At 37.4% G+C, this 21,966-nt stretch overlaps 1 protein-coding gene across 8 annotated transcripts in view; it reads right to left on the reverse strand.

The window, feature by feature from the left end:
* The window catches only part of KDM4C (lysine demethylase 4C), a 410,124-nt gene that overhangs the window by 148,303 nt on the left and 239,855 nt on the right, over positions 1–21,966 (reverse strand). For 6 of the 8 annotated variants that reach the window (XM_036854785.1, XM_036854786.1, XM_036854787.1 and 3 more), the window contains 3 exons: positions 14,493–14,674; positions 12,620–12,833; positions 10,612–10,688 (listed from right to left, as the gene is read on the reverse strand). In XM_036854785.1, the coding sequence (XP_036710680.1) occupies positions 10,612–10,688; positions 12,620–12,833; positions 14,493–14,674 (473 nt within the window). Of the gene's footprint in view, positions 1–9,161; positions 9,211–10,611; positions 10,689–12,619; positions 12,834–14,492; positions 14,675–21,966 lie in introns of all 8 variants that reach the window. The other 2 variants (XM_036854791.1, XM_036854788.1) reach the window with 2 other exon arrangements.

Here is a 21,966-nt window from a genome sequence, read left to right on the forward strand (position 1 = left end):
TCAAGAGAGGGTTTTTTGGTTTACTTGAAGATGGAAAAAATAACAGACTGTGTGGATGATAATGAGAATCATCTGGAGAAGGGATGTGGGCGAGAAAAGGATGAATTACTGTAACTATGATCCTGTGTATAAGAGAGCGGATGGCCTTAGGAGAAGAGATATTATAGATATGAAGCAGGTAGAAACATTAAGATCTCTACTGGTGTCTTCCCATTTCTCCATGAATATGAAGAGACTTCATGAGGTGAGGGTGAGGATGGGGAAGATGGGGAAGCTTGAGGAGAAAGAAGATACGAAACTGTCAATCAGGAGAGTAGTAGAGTGAACGAGTGATGGGAATGCAACATGAATTACCCACACCGTTGAGGACCAACCTGCAGTTACAAACTGAAAGCAAGAGCAATCTGCATATTGGGTGTTTCTCCACAGCCATACTCAGCTACAGAGGTGCAGGTACAGAGTAGATAGATAGTTGGATTTACCAGGGTTGAGTTATACCAAGGAAGAGTAACAAAGTCAGAGAGTGGCAAGGGAGCTGAGAGTATGCGCAAGGAAATATAGCAGCTTAAACAGAAGTAAGGACGTGAGGGGAGGGAGAGACTGAAAAGTCGGGAGCGTTATTGAATCATACGTCACAGTGAGGTGAAAGGATTGCTGGAGTCCCAGAACCAGAGGGTGTGGGCTAGACAGACAGAAGGTAGTCAGAGAAAGATGCCTGAAAATGAAAGATGACACTGAAAATACAACACACCTAGTGGAATGCCGAATGGTTAAGAGTGAAAACTAATTACCCTTTCAAAAGGCTGTCTTTCTATTGTACACCCTTTAGTTCTCTGTTACTGCAATAACAAATTACCTCAAATACAATGGCTTAAAACAACATAAATATGTACAGTTCAGTAGGTCAGAATTCCAAAATGGGTCTCACTGGGCTAAAATCAAGGTGTCAGCAGGTCACTCTCTTCTGGAGGCTCTCAGGGAGAATCTATTTCTTTGCCCTCTGCAGCTTTTAGGGGAGCCCACGTGCCTTGGTCCTAGGCCCTCCTCCTCCATCTTCAAAGCCAGCAACAGCAGGCCAAGCACTTCTCACATCACATTACTCTGACCTTTTCTGCCACCCTCTTCCTCATTTTAAGGACCCTTCTGATTGCACTGAATGCACCCAGGTAAACAGAATAATATCCCTATTTGTAAAGCCAGCTGATTAGCAACCTTAATGCTATCTGCTACCATAATTCCCTTTTCATGCAACATAACATACAGGTTCCAGGGATTAGGATGTAGACATGCCGGCGGCAGGGAGGGGGGGAGATGTTCTCACTACACTTTAACAATTTAAATACTATCATACAGCCATTTGTATGAAAGGACGATAAAAGAAGAGGAAATCATACTCTCTGTTTCAAATTACATCCCCCCAACCATTTATCTTTCTAATGCCATTCCTTACAGCAGTATAAAAATTACTTTGAGGTTTGCAGAGCACCTATGTGAGAGCAAGCCAGGCATATGCTCGATAGCAAGGAGAAGCACCTCTATAATTTAAGACTGGTCAGAGGTAATCTACATGGAACTTCATGGCATTTACATGATAGTATTTCCAGGATCCTAAGCAAAGTACTTCAAGTTGAACTTTGTTAAAACTGTACAACATTTGGCTTTCAAATAAAAACCCAGCTGGTTTATTCTTTCTTCCCAGCATGACCTTCGATAGCAAATAACAAAGTACATGATTTCTTCATCCTGCCACTGGGCTAGTTTTTGCCGTTCATGAGAAACGCCTGCACTGCACTTTTTTTTTCCCCCTCCACGCCTCCTAGGGATCTCTTTCCTCATTGCTAAGGAGATGTGCCTTTTAGCCCAGTGACCTCCGGGCATGCATATCCTGGTGTGCACTGCAGTATGCTACGCTCCCCATAATGTCAGTCATTATTCTTCCTGACTTTACTTGTGCTCTCTGGTTGAAGCACTTAAGATTAATGAGGCATTTGTTCTCAATCAAGAAGCTATTTATGAATATAGTTCCACTTACAATAAGCTCTGTAGATTTCTCTTTCTCTCTCTCCATTACCAAAGTGGGGTACGGAGGGATTGTGTCTATTGAGCAAAAGGGAGAAGAATGAACAGAAAAAAAAAAAAAAAAGATTTGTGACTTTTTTAGCCTGTAAGCAGTTCCCTAACAGAAAGGCCTCCACATCATAGCTATGCTGTCAGGATAATTGATATCCTCAAATGTGCTGTTCTGTTTGCTTAAAGTAAAATAATTATTACCACCCTGGCCTTTGTGAGCCAAGGTTTAAGTCTGCAGCTGTTCAGAAAAATCTGCCTCCTCAGGAGGGAAAAGGTAATTCTGAACTCAAATGCGTCACCTCAGATGGGAGAGTGTGGTCTGCCTAGCAGCTTCCAGGGACACCTCACTGGAGAGGAGAAATGGCACAAGCAAACACTTGGCTACATACAGTCATGGCATTTAACAAGAATACAGCCTTCCTTTTTCTACTAGTTTTACTGTGTCTGAGGATCAAAGTCAGCCTTTCAGACTGACAGCCTCTCACCACCTGGTCTTGACAGTATCCCATGGAATAAAAAAAAAAACAACAGCATAAAAAACATCACAGGGAGCGGGAGTGCCACCACGACCTCTCAAGGCCATAGCCAATCAGATCTAAACATCAATGGCTCCGATCTACAAAGCCAAGTCAGAGCTCCTTGTTAAAGAAAAATGCCAACTTGGTTGTCAATTGGGAAACTAGATTCAGGAGATTATCCAGCTCTGGGAAAGGTCCTCCAGACAGAAACTAGAGTCAATATGAAAGAGTAAGGACACTGCTCAACTCAACCACCCAATAACACTAATCATTCCATATTAAGTATGTGACCAATTACACTATTAGTGCTGACTTTATTTTCAATGTAAACAAACAAAAATCATTCAAATACATTGCTCAGAATTAGGCCGGTTGTTCAGCCTTCTTTCCACTCTAAAAACAAGTAACTGAGAAGAGTTAAAAAAAAAAAAAAAAAAAGAGTGTGGGCCTGAAAATCTAGAGACCTGAGTATTGCCATGAATCTGGGCTCTCTTACCATATACAGGGGTGATCCTGGACAAAGGAGTTACTCTCTCAAACCCCTGGCTCAGTATCTGTAAAATGAAATTTCTGAGATAGATGAAGAATTCTTTAGTCTTTGCCAGTACTAAATTTTATGGAAGCTAGAAAAATTCTATCCTTGCTACTTACATTGGTTTATATTTAAATCAGCAGTTATTCTGAATCTGTAGGTCAAACATTTTAAAATGAAACTATTACTTTTTTTAAAACACAAGACTTCCAAGAGCCAAATGATTGGCAATTCTAACATCTATTATCACTACTACTATTTTTATTTGAGGAGTTGGAGAGGAGATATAATGGTTGTATTATGCGATAAGGGTAACATAATCCTCAGCCACATACATTTTCCTTAATTATCTCTACCCTAAGAGAATTCCCATGTCAGAGAGAAAGAAGAGAAAGCACTGCCTTCAGATGTAATAGAGTGCGGTTAGGGTTGCTTCGTATCAGTCACACCCCTATCTATAGGACCAGCCTCAATGCAAAGTAGGAGTCAGACTCTACCTATTAGACCACCTTCCTCCATTATTAGCCAGAGTACATAGAGTTATAGGGATTGGGACCTCATTGTTCCCAAAGATGAGTTACCAACTTTCCAAGAAGTTGATCATTTTTACTTGAGCCTTAAGAGTAGGGAGTTAAGACTAAGGTATATGGGCTTCCCTGGGGGCGTAGTGGTTAAGAATCAGCCTGCCAATGCAGGGAACACAGGTTCGAGCCCTGGTCCAGGAAGATCCCACATGCCGCAGAGCAACTGAGCCCGTTTGCCACAACTACTGAGCTTGTGCTCTAGAGCCCGCGAGCCACAACTACTGAGCCCGAGTGCCACAACTACTGAAGCCTGCATGCCTAGAGCCTGGGCTCCCCAACTAGAGAAGACACCGCAATGAGAAGCCTGCACACCGCAACGAAGAGAAGGCCCCGTTCGCCGCAACTAGAGAAAGCCCACGCGTGCAACGAAGACCTGACGCAGCCAAAGATAAATAAAAATAAAAATAAATAAATTAAAAAAAAATAAAGACTAAGGTATATTCCAAAGATTAAGAGTTCAGATAAACGTGTTCCAACAAATGACATAGCTCACAAGCTTTAGCAACACTGTGGGGTTGGGTTTTTTAAAGACCACTACCTCAGGTACTTCCAGATTTTAACTTTCTGACTATGATTCATGCAGAGAAAACACTTCACTTTCTTTCAAAAGCCAAAAAATAGCTATGTGCAGCCTTGGAGGGCATGAATGGCAACCACTACTCAATCTATAGATGCCACTTATTTATAATCAAGCAATAAAAATAAATAAACAGCACCAAAATGTTTATTTTTAATCACTGCAATTGCTTATTCCACTCTTTGTAAGAGGAAAGAAGACGCTAATTCCAAATGATTATCAAGGTATAGCTTGTGCTCATATCTGTTAGTCCATTTAAAAAAAAAAACAAATAAGCAAAATAAAGAGAACAGTGAATAGATAGGTGGCCAAGGTGAAAACCTATTTCATGTTTGGGTTTTGATTTCTTAAAACCATTTTGAAAAAAAAAAAAAACCAGAATGCTATACTTGTTAAACATATATAGTACAACTTTATTATTCTACAGAGTATAATAAATACTCTTCAATAGATAATAAATGTGTACAATTACCTAGTTCATGTATTTCATTATACAGAATGAAAATTCTAACCTTTAAGGTGTTTTATTTTAATTTTCCATTTCAAAATCTACCTTTTCATAGCACAATATCCACCCAACAATATACAACTGTGTATTTTACTGCATTACTTTGAAACGAAAATATTTAAACAAATACTCCTAAATTAAGAGCAAAGGGATATACTGAAATAAAAAGAAATCCCGAGGATGATGTGCATTGCCACAGATTCCTGAACATCAGGTAGATAAAGTTATAGTAAGGCCTTAAAGTCACTTTTTAAAAAACAACGAAAGTTTCCTTGAACACATAAAAACTACACTGATCCAGCCAATAATTACCAATATCACTTCTATTCCTATACTTTTCTGTTACTCATCACCTCTGACCAGGTTAAGAAATACAGGAATAAATTTAGATTTCTTGAAGGTGCCCAATTCTTAAGGAAAACTAATTAAGGGAAAATGGAAATAAAAAACAACACAGAATCAAGGGATTTTAGGGTGAGAAGAGGTCTTAGATATACATCTCTAGTCGAACCTTCTCATTACGTTGCTTTTAAATCTTCCTGTAATTAAGATTTTAGATTACAGGTATGTGAGCTACTGTGTCTACCCCTCCCTTCCCCCCAGGAATTACATATGGTGATTAAAAAAGCTCCCTAGTAAGGCACAGCACAAATGATACTTTATTTGGACTTTTTCACACTGACAATGAAAACCTACAGCAAGGCTTAATGCTACCCTGGACAGAAGACTGGCAACTCAAGATTTGTCAGAGTCATAAATCTGAGTATGACGTGACTTCCCATATGTTAAACTACCAGTCTTCCCATGAAGTTTTCACTCCCATTTTGGCACTAAAACAAAACCTCACAGTGACCCCCACCACAAAAGAAACATCCAAATTTCCTGCAAAGAAACAACCACCAAAAAGCTACATTATTCCTAAATTTTAAAAAGAGAAAATCTTATCCATATTCCTCTTTAACCTCTTAACCTGCTTATATTTTATTCTTTAGAATTCCATTTATAAATTCTTTAGAAGATAGTATAGAAAATCCTCCTGTGATTTATTAGCATATTACCTCTTAATACTCTACAGAGTATTCAGCACATAGATTATTATTTTTTACAATAAAAGTATTTAGATTACCAGTTCATTTCCAGACATTTAGCTAACATCCTCCTTCATAATTAGAAGTGAAGCCCTAAAGTAGAGTTCAGGAATTTTACAGAAATACTCAGACTCAAAAACAATTTTTCAAAATAGGGATAAAAGAGAAAATGGGGGGCTTCCTTGGTGGCGCAGTGGTTGAGAATCTGCCTGCCAATGCAGGGGAAACGGGTTCGAGCCCTGGTCTGGGAAGATCCCACATGCCGCGGAGCAACTAGGCCCGTGAGCCACAATTACTGAGCCTGCGCGTCTGGAGCCTGTGCTCCGCAACAAGAGAAGCCGTGATAGTGAGAGGCCCGTGCACCGCGATGAAGAGTGGCCCCCCCTTGCCACAACTAGAGAAAGCCCTCGCACAGAAACAAAGACCCAACACAGCCATAAATAAATAAATAAATAAAAATTTAAAAAAAAAAAAAGAAAATGGTAGGGAAAAAAACCTGAAAGAAAGCAATACAAATTCTGTATTTTTACAGTGAGAATATTACATTATGTTTTTAATTAGCAGTAACTTGTAGTCATTATAAAATGGAAATCCATAAACAGATTAGACACAAAACTCTAGTAATTTAGGTCAAAAGTGATTAGATTCAAATTAAGACTCAAAATAGCAAGAAACACATTCTAGAATCAGAGTAATGACATTCAACACCAAAAACAGAACTTGGTAATGTTTGGAATGCACTCTAAAGCGCTACTATAATGAAGGAGTAAAAATGGCTCCAAAATGAATTACATAATCACAAAAGGGTTGGAAACAAACAGAGCTGAAAATAAAATACTCTAATAAAGCTGGGTTATAAGCCATAAACGCAAACATAGCTTTCATACAGATCTATTTATCTGAGCAGTACTGAAATGGGACAAACAAGCACAAAGCAATGATATTTAATTAGAACTATGAGATATACAACCCGAATGTCAGGAGAGACAGGTATGTGGGGAATTATTTCACTGTTTCATTTCATTTGAATTTGAGCACGGAGCTAGGATTCTAGAATCCAAGTTAGGGTGTTATTCAAAATTTGTAACTAATCTCTCCCTCTAACACATGCAGCTAAAGCTGCAATACAGCTTGTTGTTTCTTATTTTAGATGACATAAGTGGCTAAAGTAAAGAAATAGTAGCAAAATGAAAAACAGTGAGGACTAAACCAAAACTGGAAATGGTGAGAGCACTGAAGGTCACAGACCAAGGTCACAGATAAAGGCTCTGCAAGTTCAGAAATGATCCAACACTATACCAGGTGTTAGGGGTGTTATAGAGAAAAATGAGACAAAGTTCTGGCCTCCAGTTACTTAAAAACTAGCAGGGCAGTTTGATCCGGAGCAACTTCCACGCTTTAGAATTGGTAAATAAAAAGACAGCTGGTCTGTGAACATTGATTCCAGCCTTATGTACATTCTCACCCACCAAGCCCAAGTTGAAGCTGACAGAATCTTCCAATGTATGAACTTATTTACTTAGTTATGGTCTGGGACTGGATGAAATAATCGCTGAGATGCCTTTGCTTCCAAAATTTAAATAATTGATACTTATCTCTATGATATAGTGTTCCTCTTTTTGCCCAGCTTTATTGAAATATAATTGACATATTGTATAAGTTTAAGTTCTTCAATGTGATGATTTGATATATCTATATATTGAGAAATAATTACCACAATAAGGTTCGTTAACACTTCCATCACCTCACATAATTATCTTTTGTGATTAAATCATTTACGATCTACTCTGCTCTCTGTGGTGAGAGCACTTAAGATCTACTCTGTTGGCAACTTTCAAGTATCTAATAAAGCATTGTTAACTACAGTCACCATGCTATATACTAGATCCTCATAACGTATTCATCTTGTAACTGAAGTTTGTACCCTTTGACCACCTTCACCCATTTCACCCAACACCCCCGCCCCTGGCAATCACCAATCTATGCTCTGTATCTATGAGTTCAGGTTTTTTTTTAGATTCCAATAGAAGTAAGAGCATACAGTATTTGCCTTTCCCTGACTTATTTCACTAAGCATAATACCCTCCAGGTTCATCCATGTTATCACAAATGGCAGGATTTCTTTCCTTTTTTATGGCTGAATAATATTCATTGTACGTATGTGTGTGTGTGTTTGTGTGTGTGTATCTACACACACACACACACACCACCTTTTTTTTAATCCATTCACCCATCGACAGACACTCTTTTTAAGAAGAATCTTTAAAAAATAGAACTACCACACACAATTCTCACACATACCTTATGAAAATGAATACAAGGTGTTTCAGGCTACCCTCTTCTTACCCTCAAGATATTCAAAGCACTAATCATAAAAGGAAACAGAATTAACTGAAACAATCACATTTGTTGTATAAATACATATCCCAAGCAAAATATGCTCTTGGAGTGTTCTGTGTTCGTGATGAATAAGCCTTACCTTCACAAACCATGTTTAAAAAGAAAATCCCAGGAAATAATTAGTAATTAGAGTTAGTGAAATAAAAGCCAGCAATGAAATAGCATTTGACCTCAGCTGCTTCGTTAGATTTCCATTAGCTTTTTTAGAGCTTCTATTTATCAATAAAAGGAGGTCTAGGACTCCTCTGGAACCTAAAACTAACAGTGTGAGATTGATTCCTAAGAAAGCAAGTCTAAGTGTACTTTCAAAATGCAATCATTCCAGCCACAAAATCCAAAGAATCATACTTAAGTGCTTAGTAAAAAATTAATATTGCAACACTCAATGCCACACTAAATAAGGGTGTTAAAGCCAAAATATCAATATTATCAGTTACTTCTCGGCAACGCTTAAAATAAAATTCAATTCTTTTTCAGGAGAAAAATTTAGAAATAGAGCTTCATGGACAAAGTTCACTCAAAATGAATAAACTGAAAAAACAATTGGCTCACTGTGAATTCAGATCATTTCCAATTAGAACTAAGAAATTATGTAGGTCTAAAAAAATCAATGCAAAGCTGTATTTAAGAGCTCCCATTTTTATTGCAAATTAAAAGAGATTTACATGGTATCAATATTAAAATACAAAAGGCACACTGTATTTTCTGAGGGTGCGGAGGGGTTGAGATTAATAGAAAGATGCTTCAAATCAGTTGCAGAGAGTGATTATTTCCTTCTGTAGACATGCTAAAGGAAAATGACATAATTGATCAGAAGCTGCCTTAGAATCAGGGTGGCTGGGCTAGGCCTGGCCCTGGCTCTGCCATGCAAAGGACAGTAGTACCTTGGGTAACAGGACTGCTCGGTGTGTGAGCACAGGAGCCAAGCAGTAACTGTGGATGGAACAGAGAACTCTTCATGCCTTGGTGAACTGGATTAGAATATCTCTAAATTCTAAATCTATACTTCAGAGTGAATGAGGGGATATCATTAGTAAAACTGACTCTACAAGGCTTTACTTTGGCTCATATAATACGAATAGAACCAGCTTGATAAACAAGAGCTGAATGTATTTATTATAGCAGGACTTCATGGCTGTTTTAAAGATGCTGTACATTTATACAGTTTTTGTTAACATAATGAACAACACACCAAAGGAAATACCAAAATGTTATCTGGGCCCACTAATGAAAAGAACTCTTAAGTTGGAGATATTACCTCTAATATGAAATCAGATTATTTGGACTATAAAGAGTGTCCATATTTTGCCCCATTTTCCCCTCACTACCCAGAGTGAATACCAGCAATAAAATCATACAGAAAGACATTCTCACAGATGCTTTTAATTTATAGTCACCATATGTCTATTTCAACACTGAGAGCTAAACATACATAATCATGACATAAATTTTTCTCATGTAAAGCATTGTCCTTATATTGTCCTTCAGGTTTTTAACTCTGGTTGCAAGGAAATTTAATTCATTATCATTAGAGATCATTAAGGAATAAAGCAAATGCTACTATTACAATCAAAATCAAGCTGAGCATCTGCTCTGGGATCAAGAGTGAGGGATACAGTCTTGAGATCTGATCGGTCTCCACTTTCAACCATGTTCTGATACCTCTTGAAAGAGAATTTTTAAGAAAAGTTAAGGTAGCACATAATCAAATGACAAAATGGGTGACATGGTGGATTAACAGAATGGAACGCAACACTTGGATGTAAGCTAAAGTTTTAACAGGGTCTTCAGGAAAAAGTTTAGGTGAAGAGAAATCTATGTTCTCCAAGTGGGGAATCATTTGTTGTTGAAGTTTCTGTCTCAAGTTCACAGCAACGCCTAGCACAGAACACTCTAAAATTTTCTAAAGTATGAATGTACGAATGAATAAGCAGGGAAGACCTCACGCTAGTGGAACAGTTGTGAATTAGCACAGTTTCCTGAGAGGTCACTGAAGATTCCCACCTTCACTGTTACTTAGAAGACTTATTTTCAAGAATTGCAAAATAGAGCTGGGCAAGAACATGAAGCAATACTTTGGACATGCTCTAATAAACCAGTAGTCTCCACAGGTTCCTGAGCAAATGGTGATGCCTAGAAATGTATTTAACATTTCCACAATCGATATAGAGCTACCAAGTAGGATGATTTGGAAAGAGAAGACGAGAAATACAGGTAACTGTGGAATGGCACACAAAAGCATGTGTACCATCTTACCTGACCACTAGATTTAAATGGACCCACAGTGGATGGAGTGAGAAAAGGAGTTAAAAGATACTAAAATTAGCCACTTACTGCTGTCCATGCATTTCTTTTGCACCGGGCACATAGCCATCCATCACAGATCTCATGAGAAGGGATACCGTAACAACCTATAAAATAACAGTATGGATCCATTAGTTAAAGTCTTTTGCATTTCGACAATATTACACATTTTAGCACTGAATAAATAAAATCGGAACAACAGCCTACCATACCATACCATTTTTGATTCTCACTGCTTAGAACAAAACATTAGCAAGGCTGGCTCAAAGATACTTTTGGTTCCCATGCCTCATAGCTAATAGGATTATCACTGCCAGAAAAAATGAGAGTGTGCATCTTAATAGTTACCAGTGCTCACAACAGTTATTATAGAGAATACTGATGATAATACTTAATGCGTGATTAGAAAATTTCTAAATTGTCAAGTCTAGTCCTTTACTCATGCAAAACATATTTCAAAATAAGTTGCAATTTATGAAGCAAAGTTTGGGGAAGTTTTAAAATGACACAATAAATAAACTGTGACATAATATTTATGTACATAAAATCAGTGCATAAAATTAATGTAATGTAAAACTACATTTCAAAAATTATGTTTAATTAGCTTTAATTTCAGTGATAGGAACAAAGGATGTACAATTCATAGTTAGTAATGAAGAGCTGTCTTCAATTCTATTTGTCCATTCAGTACATGCCTGACTCAAAATAACGATGTAAAGAGATAGCTGATGATATAAATATATGTAGCAATTATATGGTATCAACAAACATGTGTTACTCTGGTTTCCTGAAAAAAGAGTTTTGAAAGATTTAAATGAGTAAAATTTAAAGGAGTAATTTTTCATATCAAATTTCTATTACATTTGACACGGGAAGAGAAAATAACAGAAATGTAATTACCCAAAGAAAAGTCTATCATAGTTACCCAAGACCATAAAGTGTTTGGTTCAAGCACATGTTTATAAAATATTATGGCTAAATTGCATAGCTAGTGCATTCTGGAGTCAAGATTATTAAATCCAAACTTGTTTGTGAAATGGTGCACTGTTTCTCATATAAATATAATCACGTAGAGTGAATGTGTGTGTGTATATATATGTGTATGTGTGTTACAAATTGATAGAAACAAAAAAGAAGTTTTATATAATTACATTTCAAGCACATCATGTTCAAATCCCTTGGGGAAGATGAAAGTATCTAATAAATAAATGCTAGATAGCCAGGCAATTTCAACCTTAACACAAGACTGGTATTACTCTGGGGTAAATATAGAAGGTAATACCTTTATTATAAATCATTCATCCTACATTGACAGACTCACACCATACATAAGAACATTAACAGAACATTTGACTTGGTAAGAGTTGGAATATTAAAATGCTTTAAAATAGAATTGCAATGTTTAATAGATCCATTTTATACATTTTAGAGGATTTATATGGCAGACCAATCTAAAAAAATGTATTTGCCACTTACACAATTATGTAAAAACACCAAATTGAGACAGGTATGGAGCCTAACCTTCTCAGTCTTGGGGGAAAACAACTCTAAGCACTTTTTTCCCCTGGAAGGCAATGAAGATCTCCCTACCCTTACAAAGAATAAAATTTTAACTCGATAATTAAATTTAACAATAATTCCCCAAATCACCAAAAGAATACTCATTTATCTTTCAAAAGTAACAAAGGAAAACAGTCATGAATCAACATTAGAGATTAAAACTCAGTTTTTACAAACTTAAAATAAGTAAAATTCAAGCATGTGAAAGGAATCCCACAATGACCCCACATTTGGACCCCAAACAAATGAACAAACAGAACCAGACCTGTTCTCCACTGATAACCACATAAAATTGGAGGAAAAAGGATGATTACACCTATTCATACTTTCATTAGAAGAAATGTGAGAAAGAATGATCTAACCATTAATAATGTCAATAGTACAATGTGATAGATTTGGCAAGTTACAAAGGGGTGAGAAATAGAGACTTTGTGAAGCACTGAAAAGCCAGCGATTAATGAGTGATAGACTCATTTACTTGCATGAACCCGTACGCGGCACTTTGCACAGGAAATCAGAAGACTTGTTCCATCCTCTTCCAGGAAGGCGTTAGGTGGAGAATATTCTATATTTTCCTCGCTATAAATAAAACACATCTCTGGAATGAGGGGCTTAGTCTTTCCTCCTGAAGTAACCACTTCATCTAATTTTGTCTCCCATCTAGAATCATTTTCTTCATTGCTGCTATCTGGCTGAAAAACAGAATATTTCCACGTGAGCGAAAAACATGGAAAAGAGCTCAGATCACTTGCTCTGGTCACTCAAATCCACTAATAGCTGTTCATCCACCAACTTCCAGCTTCTGTACTTCCTCTTGTTCTCCCGGACCCAACTATTAGCTCTTTACCAGTGCTGCTCCTCAGGCTCCCATCCAGAAGCTAAGCTGTAGGAGTGAGAGGATATTCTGTACATCTGCTGGTACAGAAATCGATGAGCTACTAAAACTATGTTCTTAAATACATAGTTCATGAAAAGCATCAATTCTTCTGATGAACTTTTTTTGCTTCTTTATTTGCACCAGGTTAACAGATCTGATTTCATTTACTGAAGAATCTTACCTGGTTACACCTGAAGGAGTATCTTCAAAGACCTCCGTTTTAATTTGTACGACAGCATTTAGAGAGTGTTTGAAGGCTTTTTGACTCACCACAAAGTTTTAAAACAGCAAGACAGAAAGATCTAGCAAATGTCATTAAATAACAAACGATAGTGTTCAAAAAGAAATCGTCACCTCTCACCAAAATATACAACAAATATTCAGTGTTTATTTGAAACTAATTAATGAACTATCTTATTATCCCCAGAGACCTTATATTAATAAATTTCCCCAAATCTTATCATTTTAGTTGGAATTTTTTAATTATCGGGGAAATATACAGGCAGATTATGATACAGAAATAAGAATCAATATAAAGGTAAGTTTTTCCAAGAAAACACAGAAATTTAGTGACTAAATGGGAAATAAAAATAAGGTTAATCACTCACCAGTGTCACATTCAAAGACAAGTGAACGAACTACTTCCTCTATTTACAAAGGTCTGAGAATGTGGCACATCATACATATTCATGCTCTGAAACGTCTAACCAGAATTACTTAACGTGGAACTCTAGGAATGATGTGATCTTGAGTAAAATATTTCTGACTCTACCAGTGAAAATATAACCCAGAACACAATGTTCACATCAATAGACTTTAAAATATATTGTATCTAAAAATGGATCTGGTAGTTTTACTCTTACCAGATTCTGAAAGATCATTTTGTCTGTGTTACTGCTGGAGAATGTGGCCCTCTGTGACCTAAGATGCTATCAGCATAACATATACAAAATGACATCTGAAAATAATATCATGAATGGCTGGCTGATGAGGGTGAACTGGACAATTCAGTTTGCACTGAGTCCTGCTGTGTCTTTTGCATGTTCCACGTGGGAAGATGAAGAGAGATATTTTAAATGTGGGCCCAGAGCCAACATTTATATGATTGAGAGTAATATTTTCAAACATAAAGCAGAGACTAGATCTAAGTTCTCTCTTTGTAAGCTTCTACTATTCTTAAGCTTTAAGTTCTGTGTTTCTTGGTGAAAGGGGTAGAAAGAAAGGTTGGAATTGCCCCCTTGACTGAAATAAACCAAGACATTCAAAAATGATAAAGCACTGTCAGAGAAAAGTCTCTCAAGTGGCACTCAGGAATTCCATTTGCTGCTCTATGATAGCCATCAGCTGCAGAAGTACTAATGTCTTCCTCTTCATGTGCCTACTAACCTTACAGAGATTCACCTGTGCTTCCACAGTCACACAGAAAGTGCTGCAGTGAAAGGAAACGTGGGCAGGGGCCCCGCCCCCTGGCTACCTTGTAGTAGGGCATGAGCAGAGCACAGATGGCACAGTGCGGCTCCATTCTGCCCATGGCTGAATTATACTCTTGCTCGGCCACAAAGTTTGGGGACTTCGTCTGCCAAAGGTGGACCAGAGGCTTTGCCCAAGACTCGGTTTCTTCCACTTCCTCCTCAATCGATGGAACCTCGGGCAACTCTTAAGAGAAAGGGTGTGAAAACACAGTGAGCAGGGGACTCAGGGAAAAACAATAACCCTGATTATAAAAGAAGCACACACTCCAAAGTATCTGTGATATTAATGTCAGACAGGACACCTATTTTATCTTTCAAATATATTCCGAGAGGTGAAACAAAATCTTCATCGTCCGCATCATCAAGGACTACCTGAGATCCGACGGCCACACAGACCACCCTCCTTTCCACTCCTTCCCCATCCCTGCCAGGACTCACTAGACCGCTCCCTCCTCTCAACTCCACTCCTTCCGTGTTTCTTGTGCTACCATGATACCTCCCAGGGTAAAAGGGTTCATATGTGTGAGATTATCTTCCAGCTAGCAGAGGAATTTGCTAGCCACTACCTGTCTTACCAATATTTTTAGTTTCCTGACCTAACATTGTGCATGATTTAATAAAAATTTATTAACTGTATTTCATTTAATTAACTTTTAGGTTCAAAATTCATGTAAATAACATTTACAGAGCACCTATCATGTGCCAAGCGATATACTGCCATTACATGGATATAAAAGACAATCCCTATGCCAAATCTCATTTGTTCAATATGATTTCCCAGAGGGTCAAATCTCTCAAGCATGTATATCTGTTAACATGAAAGAGGCATAGATCTATTCCACAAAAATGACATTTTACAAAAATTTATAGAAGGCCAGAAAAATACAGAAAGACATAACAGGTTAAGAGGAAAAATTCCTCACGCCTATAGCAGAGGACAGTATATCAAAGCGGGTGGCAGCAACCGCAGCTACCTCTAGTACTTGATGTCTATACAGCTGTGATACACTGTAAACTTCCTCACCAGTAGCTGTCTCAGTGCTACAAATAAATACTGTAGAGCAATGTCCTCAAGTCCCAGAAGGGGTATACCTGTGAACTAATGTGCTCCTGTCCTTGCCTTGTTGACTTACCTGTTTTAGAAAAAGTCAAAGTGGATTTGCTCAAGTGGAAAATAGGAAGAGCTAAATTAGGCTGAAAATAATTCAAAAGACATCAAATGCCAACTGAAGCAAAAGGGGACGTTCCTGTTTCCATGGCGGTGCTGGTGGTGGTGATGGTATCATCGGCAGGAGCATTATTATTATTTACAATGGAAAATCCTTAGCATTCAGTCAGAGGCAGTGTTTGAAACCAAACAGAAGGTAAGAACCTTTGCCTACATTTGAAATAAAGTAATCTGACACTAAACGTTAACAGTTTCCACCTCAGTTTCCTTATAATACACAATAGAAGACTTACTGTGAAGACCAAAATTTGACAAATGAAAGATGGGAGTGAAAGTTAACCAGGAACTTGAAATTCCATAAAGTCTAATAGCTAATATCTCCAACACATATACTAAAAATGAGATCTAAACTGAAAAAAAAAAATCCTTGGGTTTGAATAACTTGGACTCTACTTACTGGCTCACAGTGAATTTATCATATCATTTGCTTTATTAAAAAAGATGGAAACTCATAAGATGGATGATGCTTTTATTCCTTTAGATGGTCATAAGTTAAGGTGATGAGTTCTCAAAATATTTTTAGGGATTAAGGAAATATTTAATTCCTAAAAGCCTAGTGAAAATGAACAAGAAGTACAGGAAAAGAACAATTCTTAACAATGGAGCCAGAGAGCAGGAAAGCGTGTGTGCCAAGCCCTCTGGCAGACTTGGTCTAAGACTTGATCTAGGACACACCTTGAGCTTGTCCTCAGACTCAACACTGACCTGGTAGAGGACCCTGCTCTACAGCTGTCCTGCCCCAAAATGAGGTCACATTCTGGCCCAAAGAGCATTTGTCTTCTGTTTGGATGCTCTCCAGGCCAGAGTATGCAAAGCAGCAATGGCAGGAACACTGTGCAGTCCCAAGTACAGGAACTGTCTGTCCAGAGACCTAGCTCCCCCCCACCGCCCCCACACCACACAGCTTAACAGGATCTTAGTTCCCTGACCAGAGATTGAACCCGGGGCCACGGCAGTGAAAGCGCTGAGTCCTAACCACTGGACCGCGAGGGAACTCCCCCAAAGACCTAGCTTTAAATTCTAACTCTTTCCATAAGATAGATTCTCATATGGTGATCATTCCCTTCTCACCTATTTCAGGGTTTTTTTTTCTTTTTAATATTAAAATGAAATAGTAAATGTAAAACTTCTTTTAAAATTCCGAAGTGCTAAAATTCTTTGTAAATTCTAAAGTGATTATATAATGCATATATTATTATGTAAAATCCATCCAATTATCTTATTTTCATATGATCTGTCTGTCAATTCCATGCTGAATTTTATGAGAGGGGAAAAAGAGACGGCATTTAATCATAAGTACATGATAATGATTATTCAGATTTTAACTTAGTTTTAAAAGTCAGAAACATTGGCACATTCTTGACGGTATTTTGTCTTCCTGAAATTATCTCATCAAATTATTCACCCCTCCACTATCTCCAAGAGCTCTTGCTTACCTTTGAACCATGGCATTGTTCAAGAATAGACTAACCTTGGCTATTGCCTTTTCCAGATTCATGATATTCATGTAAACTACAAGTCTTAAATATTCTGGGGGGCAAAGTACTTTCAGGATATCTAAATACTCTCATCATCACACAATTCCAAATGAAAATCCTCCCTTTCAGCCTCTAAACACCTTTCCTGTTTCTGGTCTCTTTTTAGTGTACTTTCTTCATCCAGTTAATTTTGAAAAAAATACTTTCTGTCTTCCAATATACGGTAGAGGGAAAATGTTTTTTGCATCGTAGCTTCTAAATGTTTTGATCATTTGGAATCACTATGCCTAGGAATTTCCTCTCCTCCTCCTCTTCTTAAACTATAGTTAACTAATGAACCTCTAAAGTTACACTGTAATCTCGTTGGTATATATTTACTTCCCTATATGATGCAGTTTGTAAGATGCCAGGCAATGAAAATAGACCACACTGTTTTAAAGATTTTTTAAATATCAAATTAGTTTTCACAACACCTTCACAAAAGAAGAGGGCAGGGGCAGATATTAAACATACAAGGAGAGGGAGGAGCTATGGGGATATATGTATATGTATAGCTGATTCACTTTGTTATAAAGCAGAAACTAACACACCATTGTAAAGCAATTATACTCCAATAAAGATGTTAAAAAAAAACAGTTAACTATTATATAATATTAAGATATCAACAGTATCAGTAGTTAACTATTAATAGTTAACTAGTAATTGATTGATTGATTAATACTGTATTGTATATTTAAAAGTTGCTAACAGAGTAGATCTTAAAAGTGGATCATTTTCTCACCACAAGAAAAAAATTTGTAACTGTGTGGTGATGTATGTTAACTAGACTAATTTTGGTGATCATTCCACAATATATACAAATATCAAATCAAAAAAAAAAAAACCATACAAGGACATGGACATTGTAAGCATTCAATGAATACCAATGTTTTTATTACTATAATTATCTCTTTTTTTAATATACCAGCACAGCAACATTCAGAAGCTCTGAGTCTCACCCCGAATGCCACAGTTTGCTGTAGAATCAAGAGAGAATGAGGCAAAGGAAAGGTCCCTTGGTGCAAATGCATCAAAGTTTGGGAAATCTGTGAAAATGTTACCAGCACAGAACTCCCTTCTTTCCCAACTGTATTCTCAACAAGAAAAAAAGAAGAGCTAATAGTGTAACAGCAGTTCTCAAAGTAAGGTCTGTGTACTCCAGGAGATACACAACACAATTTCATGAGGTCTGTATGGTCAATTTCATAATAACATGAAGGAGCAACTATACTCTAATAAAAATTAATTAAAAAAATAAACTGAAAAAATAATAACACGAAGACGTTATTTGCCTATGTCACATTGTTGACATCTGTAATGGTGACACAAAAGCAATGAAGGGTAAAACTGTTGGTGCCTTAGCTTGAATCAAGGCAGTGGCACCAATGCAGTTGTTATATTCTTGACTATCTCAAATTTGCAGTTGGCGGTCGGGGGCTATTCTCTTAACAATGACTTGATGAAGCAAAAAAAAAAGAAAAAAGTATCAATTTTATTAAATGTGCAATAAAATGGGATGTATGCATAAAGCACTTCTGCCGCACACTGAAGTTCAATGGTTGTCTTGGGAAAAGCACATGTGCAATTAATTGAATCGCATGTTGAATGAGCTGCCTTTTTCATGGAACAGCATTTTTACTTGAATGAATGATTAACAGACAAGCTATGGTTATTCAGACTTGGGTATCTGGCAGCAATGAAAGTGAACAAAGAAAGCTGTCATTTTAACAAAAAAACTACTGACAGTATTTGTTGACAATGGCGAAATTCAAGCTTCTGAGTCAAAATTAGAACTTTGGAAAATTTGTACCCACTTTTGTGAGCTTGACAGCTTCCCAATAATTAAAGCTATTTCTGATGGAATTGATGGTGATAATAACAAATGTAATTTTTTTATATTATATAAAAAGACCTGTATGACACAGATCTTTGTTTACCAATGCATGACGTTACAAAATCACGCATGCATAGAAGAGCCACTCAAAGTGCAAGATAGACCAATGAATTTTTAGCTTAATAGAGAACAAAAAGTTCACTGATGGGATTTCAGATTTCATGTTGCAACTAATCTTTAAAAAAACACCATTTGTCTATAAAGCAGAAGCTAACACACCATTGTAAGGCAATTATACTTCAATAAAGATGTTTAAAAAAAACAAAACAAACAAACAAAAAAAAAGACACCATTTGTCAAGTTTTATGTAGTATCAAAGAATATCCATAATTATCTGAAAAGGCTATTAAAATACTGCAACCCTTCTAACCATGTATCCTTGGTAAGCTGGACTTTCTTCCAATATACCTCAACCAGAACAACATGGTCCAACAGACTGAATGCAGAAGCAGACATGAGAATCCAATTTTATTAAACCCAATATTAAAGAGCTCTGCAAAAAATGTAAAACAATGCTGTTCTTCTCTTTATTTTTATGGTTTGGGAAAACTGTTATTTTCTTATGAAAATAAATGTAACTGTTTATGCATTTATTATTGTTACTTTAAATTTTTCCATTTTAAGTTTCAGCAAATAAATACAAAACAGAAACAGACTCACAGACTTAGAGAACAAACTTACGGTTACCGGGGCGGGGAAGTGGGGCAGGGAGGGATAGACTGGGAGTTTGGGATTGACGTGCACACACTGCTATATTTAAAATAAAATGCCTTTCCATAAAAAAATTTTTTTAATTAAAAAAATTTTTTTAAAAAAGAACAAAAAACAATAATAATTGTTTTAATAATAGAAAACATGAATAAAGATGAGAGTAATTTGGGGTTTTTAACCTAGAAAATAAAACTAATGGATGAATTCAAGAAAAGAAATGTAACTGTTTATGCATTTATGATTGTTACTTTAAATGTTTCCCTGTTTTAACTTTCAGCAAATAAGTACCATTAAGGTAAATCCACGGGAAGGAAAAGGGGGCAAAGGGGCAAGGGGGTAAATGGGGTGGGGAGAGAAGAGAAGGGAAGCGAAGGGAAAGGAAGGGAAGGGAAGGGAAGGGAAGGGAGTTAAAGAAAGGAAATGAAAAGAAAGGAGATGAAATGAAACCTCTTTGGGGTCCTCAAAATGATTATGGGCACAGGGAGTCCTGAGGAAAAGATTGAGAATCACTGATGTATACATGTTCATTTTCACCCAAAAGTATTAGTATCACAGAGTCCCTGTTGAACAACACAGCCCTAATAAAGCTGGTGTAGACTGTGTTCTCACAGCCAAGCAAGAATCTCATAAACTGTTTTCCTCAATCAACGAGTAATGCTTAAGCAAAAAGAAAACAAGTCAATACTGCAAGAAGGCCTTCTTTTCTCTCATTTCTTCAAGGTCTGCAAGGTTTGCCAGCTATAGCAGGGAAAAAAAAAAAAATTCTATGCCGACACTTAATTATCTTTTTTCTTGGTGAGCCTCTTACCGCATGGCAGAAATCTAGACCCTGGACTGTTGTATTTACAGAAACACGAGAGGAGACATGTTTCCTCTGTTTAAGCGGCCTCCTATGAAGGATAGCTAGCCCCCTGACAAGCATTACTGTAGTGGGGGAATGGGGAAAACAGATACGACCCTGGATAAACGTACTGAAGTAAACCACTGAAAACACTGTTGTCATACCAGCAGCACCCTCAATGGCTGCTCTGAAATTTTTCAATCGCCACATCACTAAAAAACAATCAGTAGAACCTGCCTGCCTACAGACCAAGCACCAAGCTCCTGGATCATGCACACAGTATCCCAGAATATTAAAAATATTCTTTCTGACTTATACCTAGGAAACCAAGCTTTTGCCTCCAACTCTGAATATTTCTGGCAGAAATAAAAGCTCTTGGAGAAAGGTAGTAGAAATAGATATGCATATAGAACCCACTAAGAGTGCTCAAGAAGAAATAAAAGTTAAACCACAATATTTGATTTACACCTGTGACAGCTGTGTACTAAGAGGTTGACTACAACTTCTGCCTCTAAAATTACTTGCAGATAAAATCACAGTAAGTAGCCCCTCACAGGCAGCCTGCTTACAACTCCCCTCGATCCTTCCAATGTATTTTAAATATTTATTTATCTTATTTATTTATTTATTTTCTTTATTTTTTTGGCTGCATTGGGTCTTAGTTGCAGCAGCCGAATCTTTCGTTGTGGCACTCGGTCTCTTCGTTGCAGCGCTCGGGCTTCTCTCTAGCTGTGGCGTGCGGGTTTTCTCTCTCTAGTTGTGGCCTGTGGGTTCCAGAGCATGTGGGCTCTGTAGTTTGCGGCACGCAGGCTCTCTCATTGCGGCGCGCGAGCTCAATAGCTGTGGCGCCCAGGCTTAGTTGCCCTACGGCATGTGGGACCTTAGTTCCCTGATCAGGGATCAAACCCGCGTCCCCTGCATTGGAAGGTGGATTCTTTACCGCTGGACCACCAAGGTCCCGCCAATGTATTTCAAATACTTCTCCCAAATGATCCTCCCTGCTTGCTATTTAAATCATACTCGCTATGATATTGTGACATAAAAAGAAACATATATTTGGTCTTTTCCTGGTTTCTGGCACAGAGCTTCTAAAACCCTTGGAATTTCCTGAATGATATGGGTGAGAGGAACATCACTGATTAAAATATTAATATTTGGTCTTAGTCCCTAGTTCCTGACACAAGAGCTTCTAAGACCCTTGGAATCACAGAACTGAAAAGTGTCTTTTGTCAGCTAATGAGATGACTGGTGGCTGGGGCCGCCTAGATAGCTTCAGGATTGGGGC

Source organism: Balaenoptera musculus, chromosome 6 (genome assembly GCF_009873245.2).
Source record: "Balaenoptera musculus isolate JJ_BM4_2016_0621 chromosome 6, mBalMus1.pri.v3, whole genome shotgun sequence".
Classification (NCBI taxonomy): Eukaryota; Metazoa; Chordata; class Mammalia; order Artiodactyla; family Balaenopteridae; genus Balaenoptera; species Balaenoptera musculus.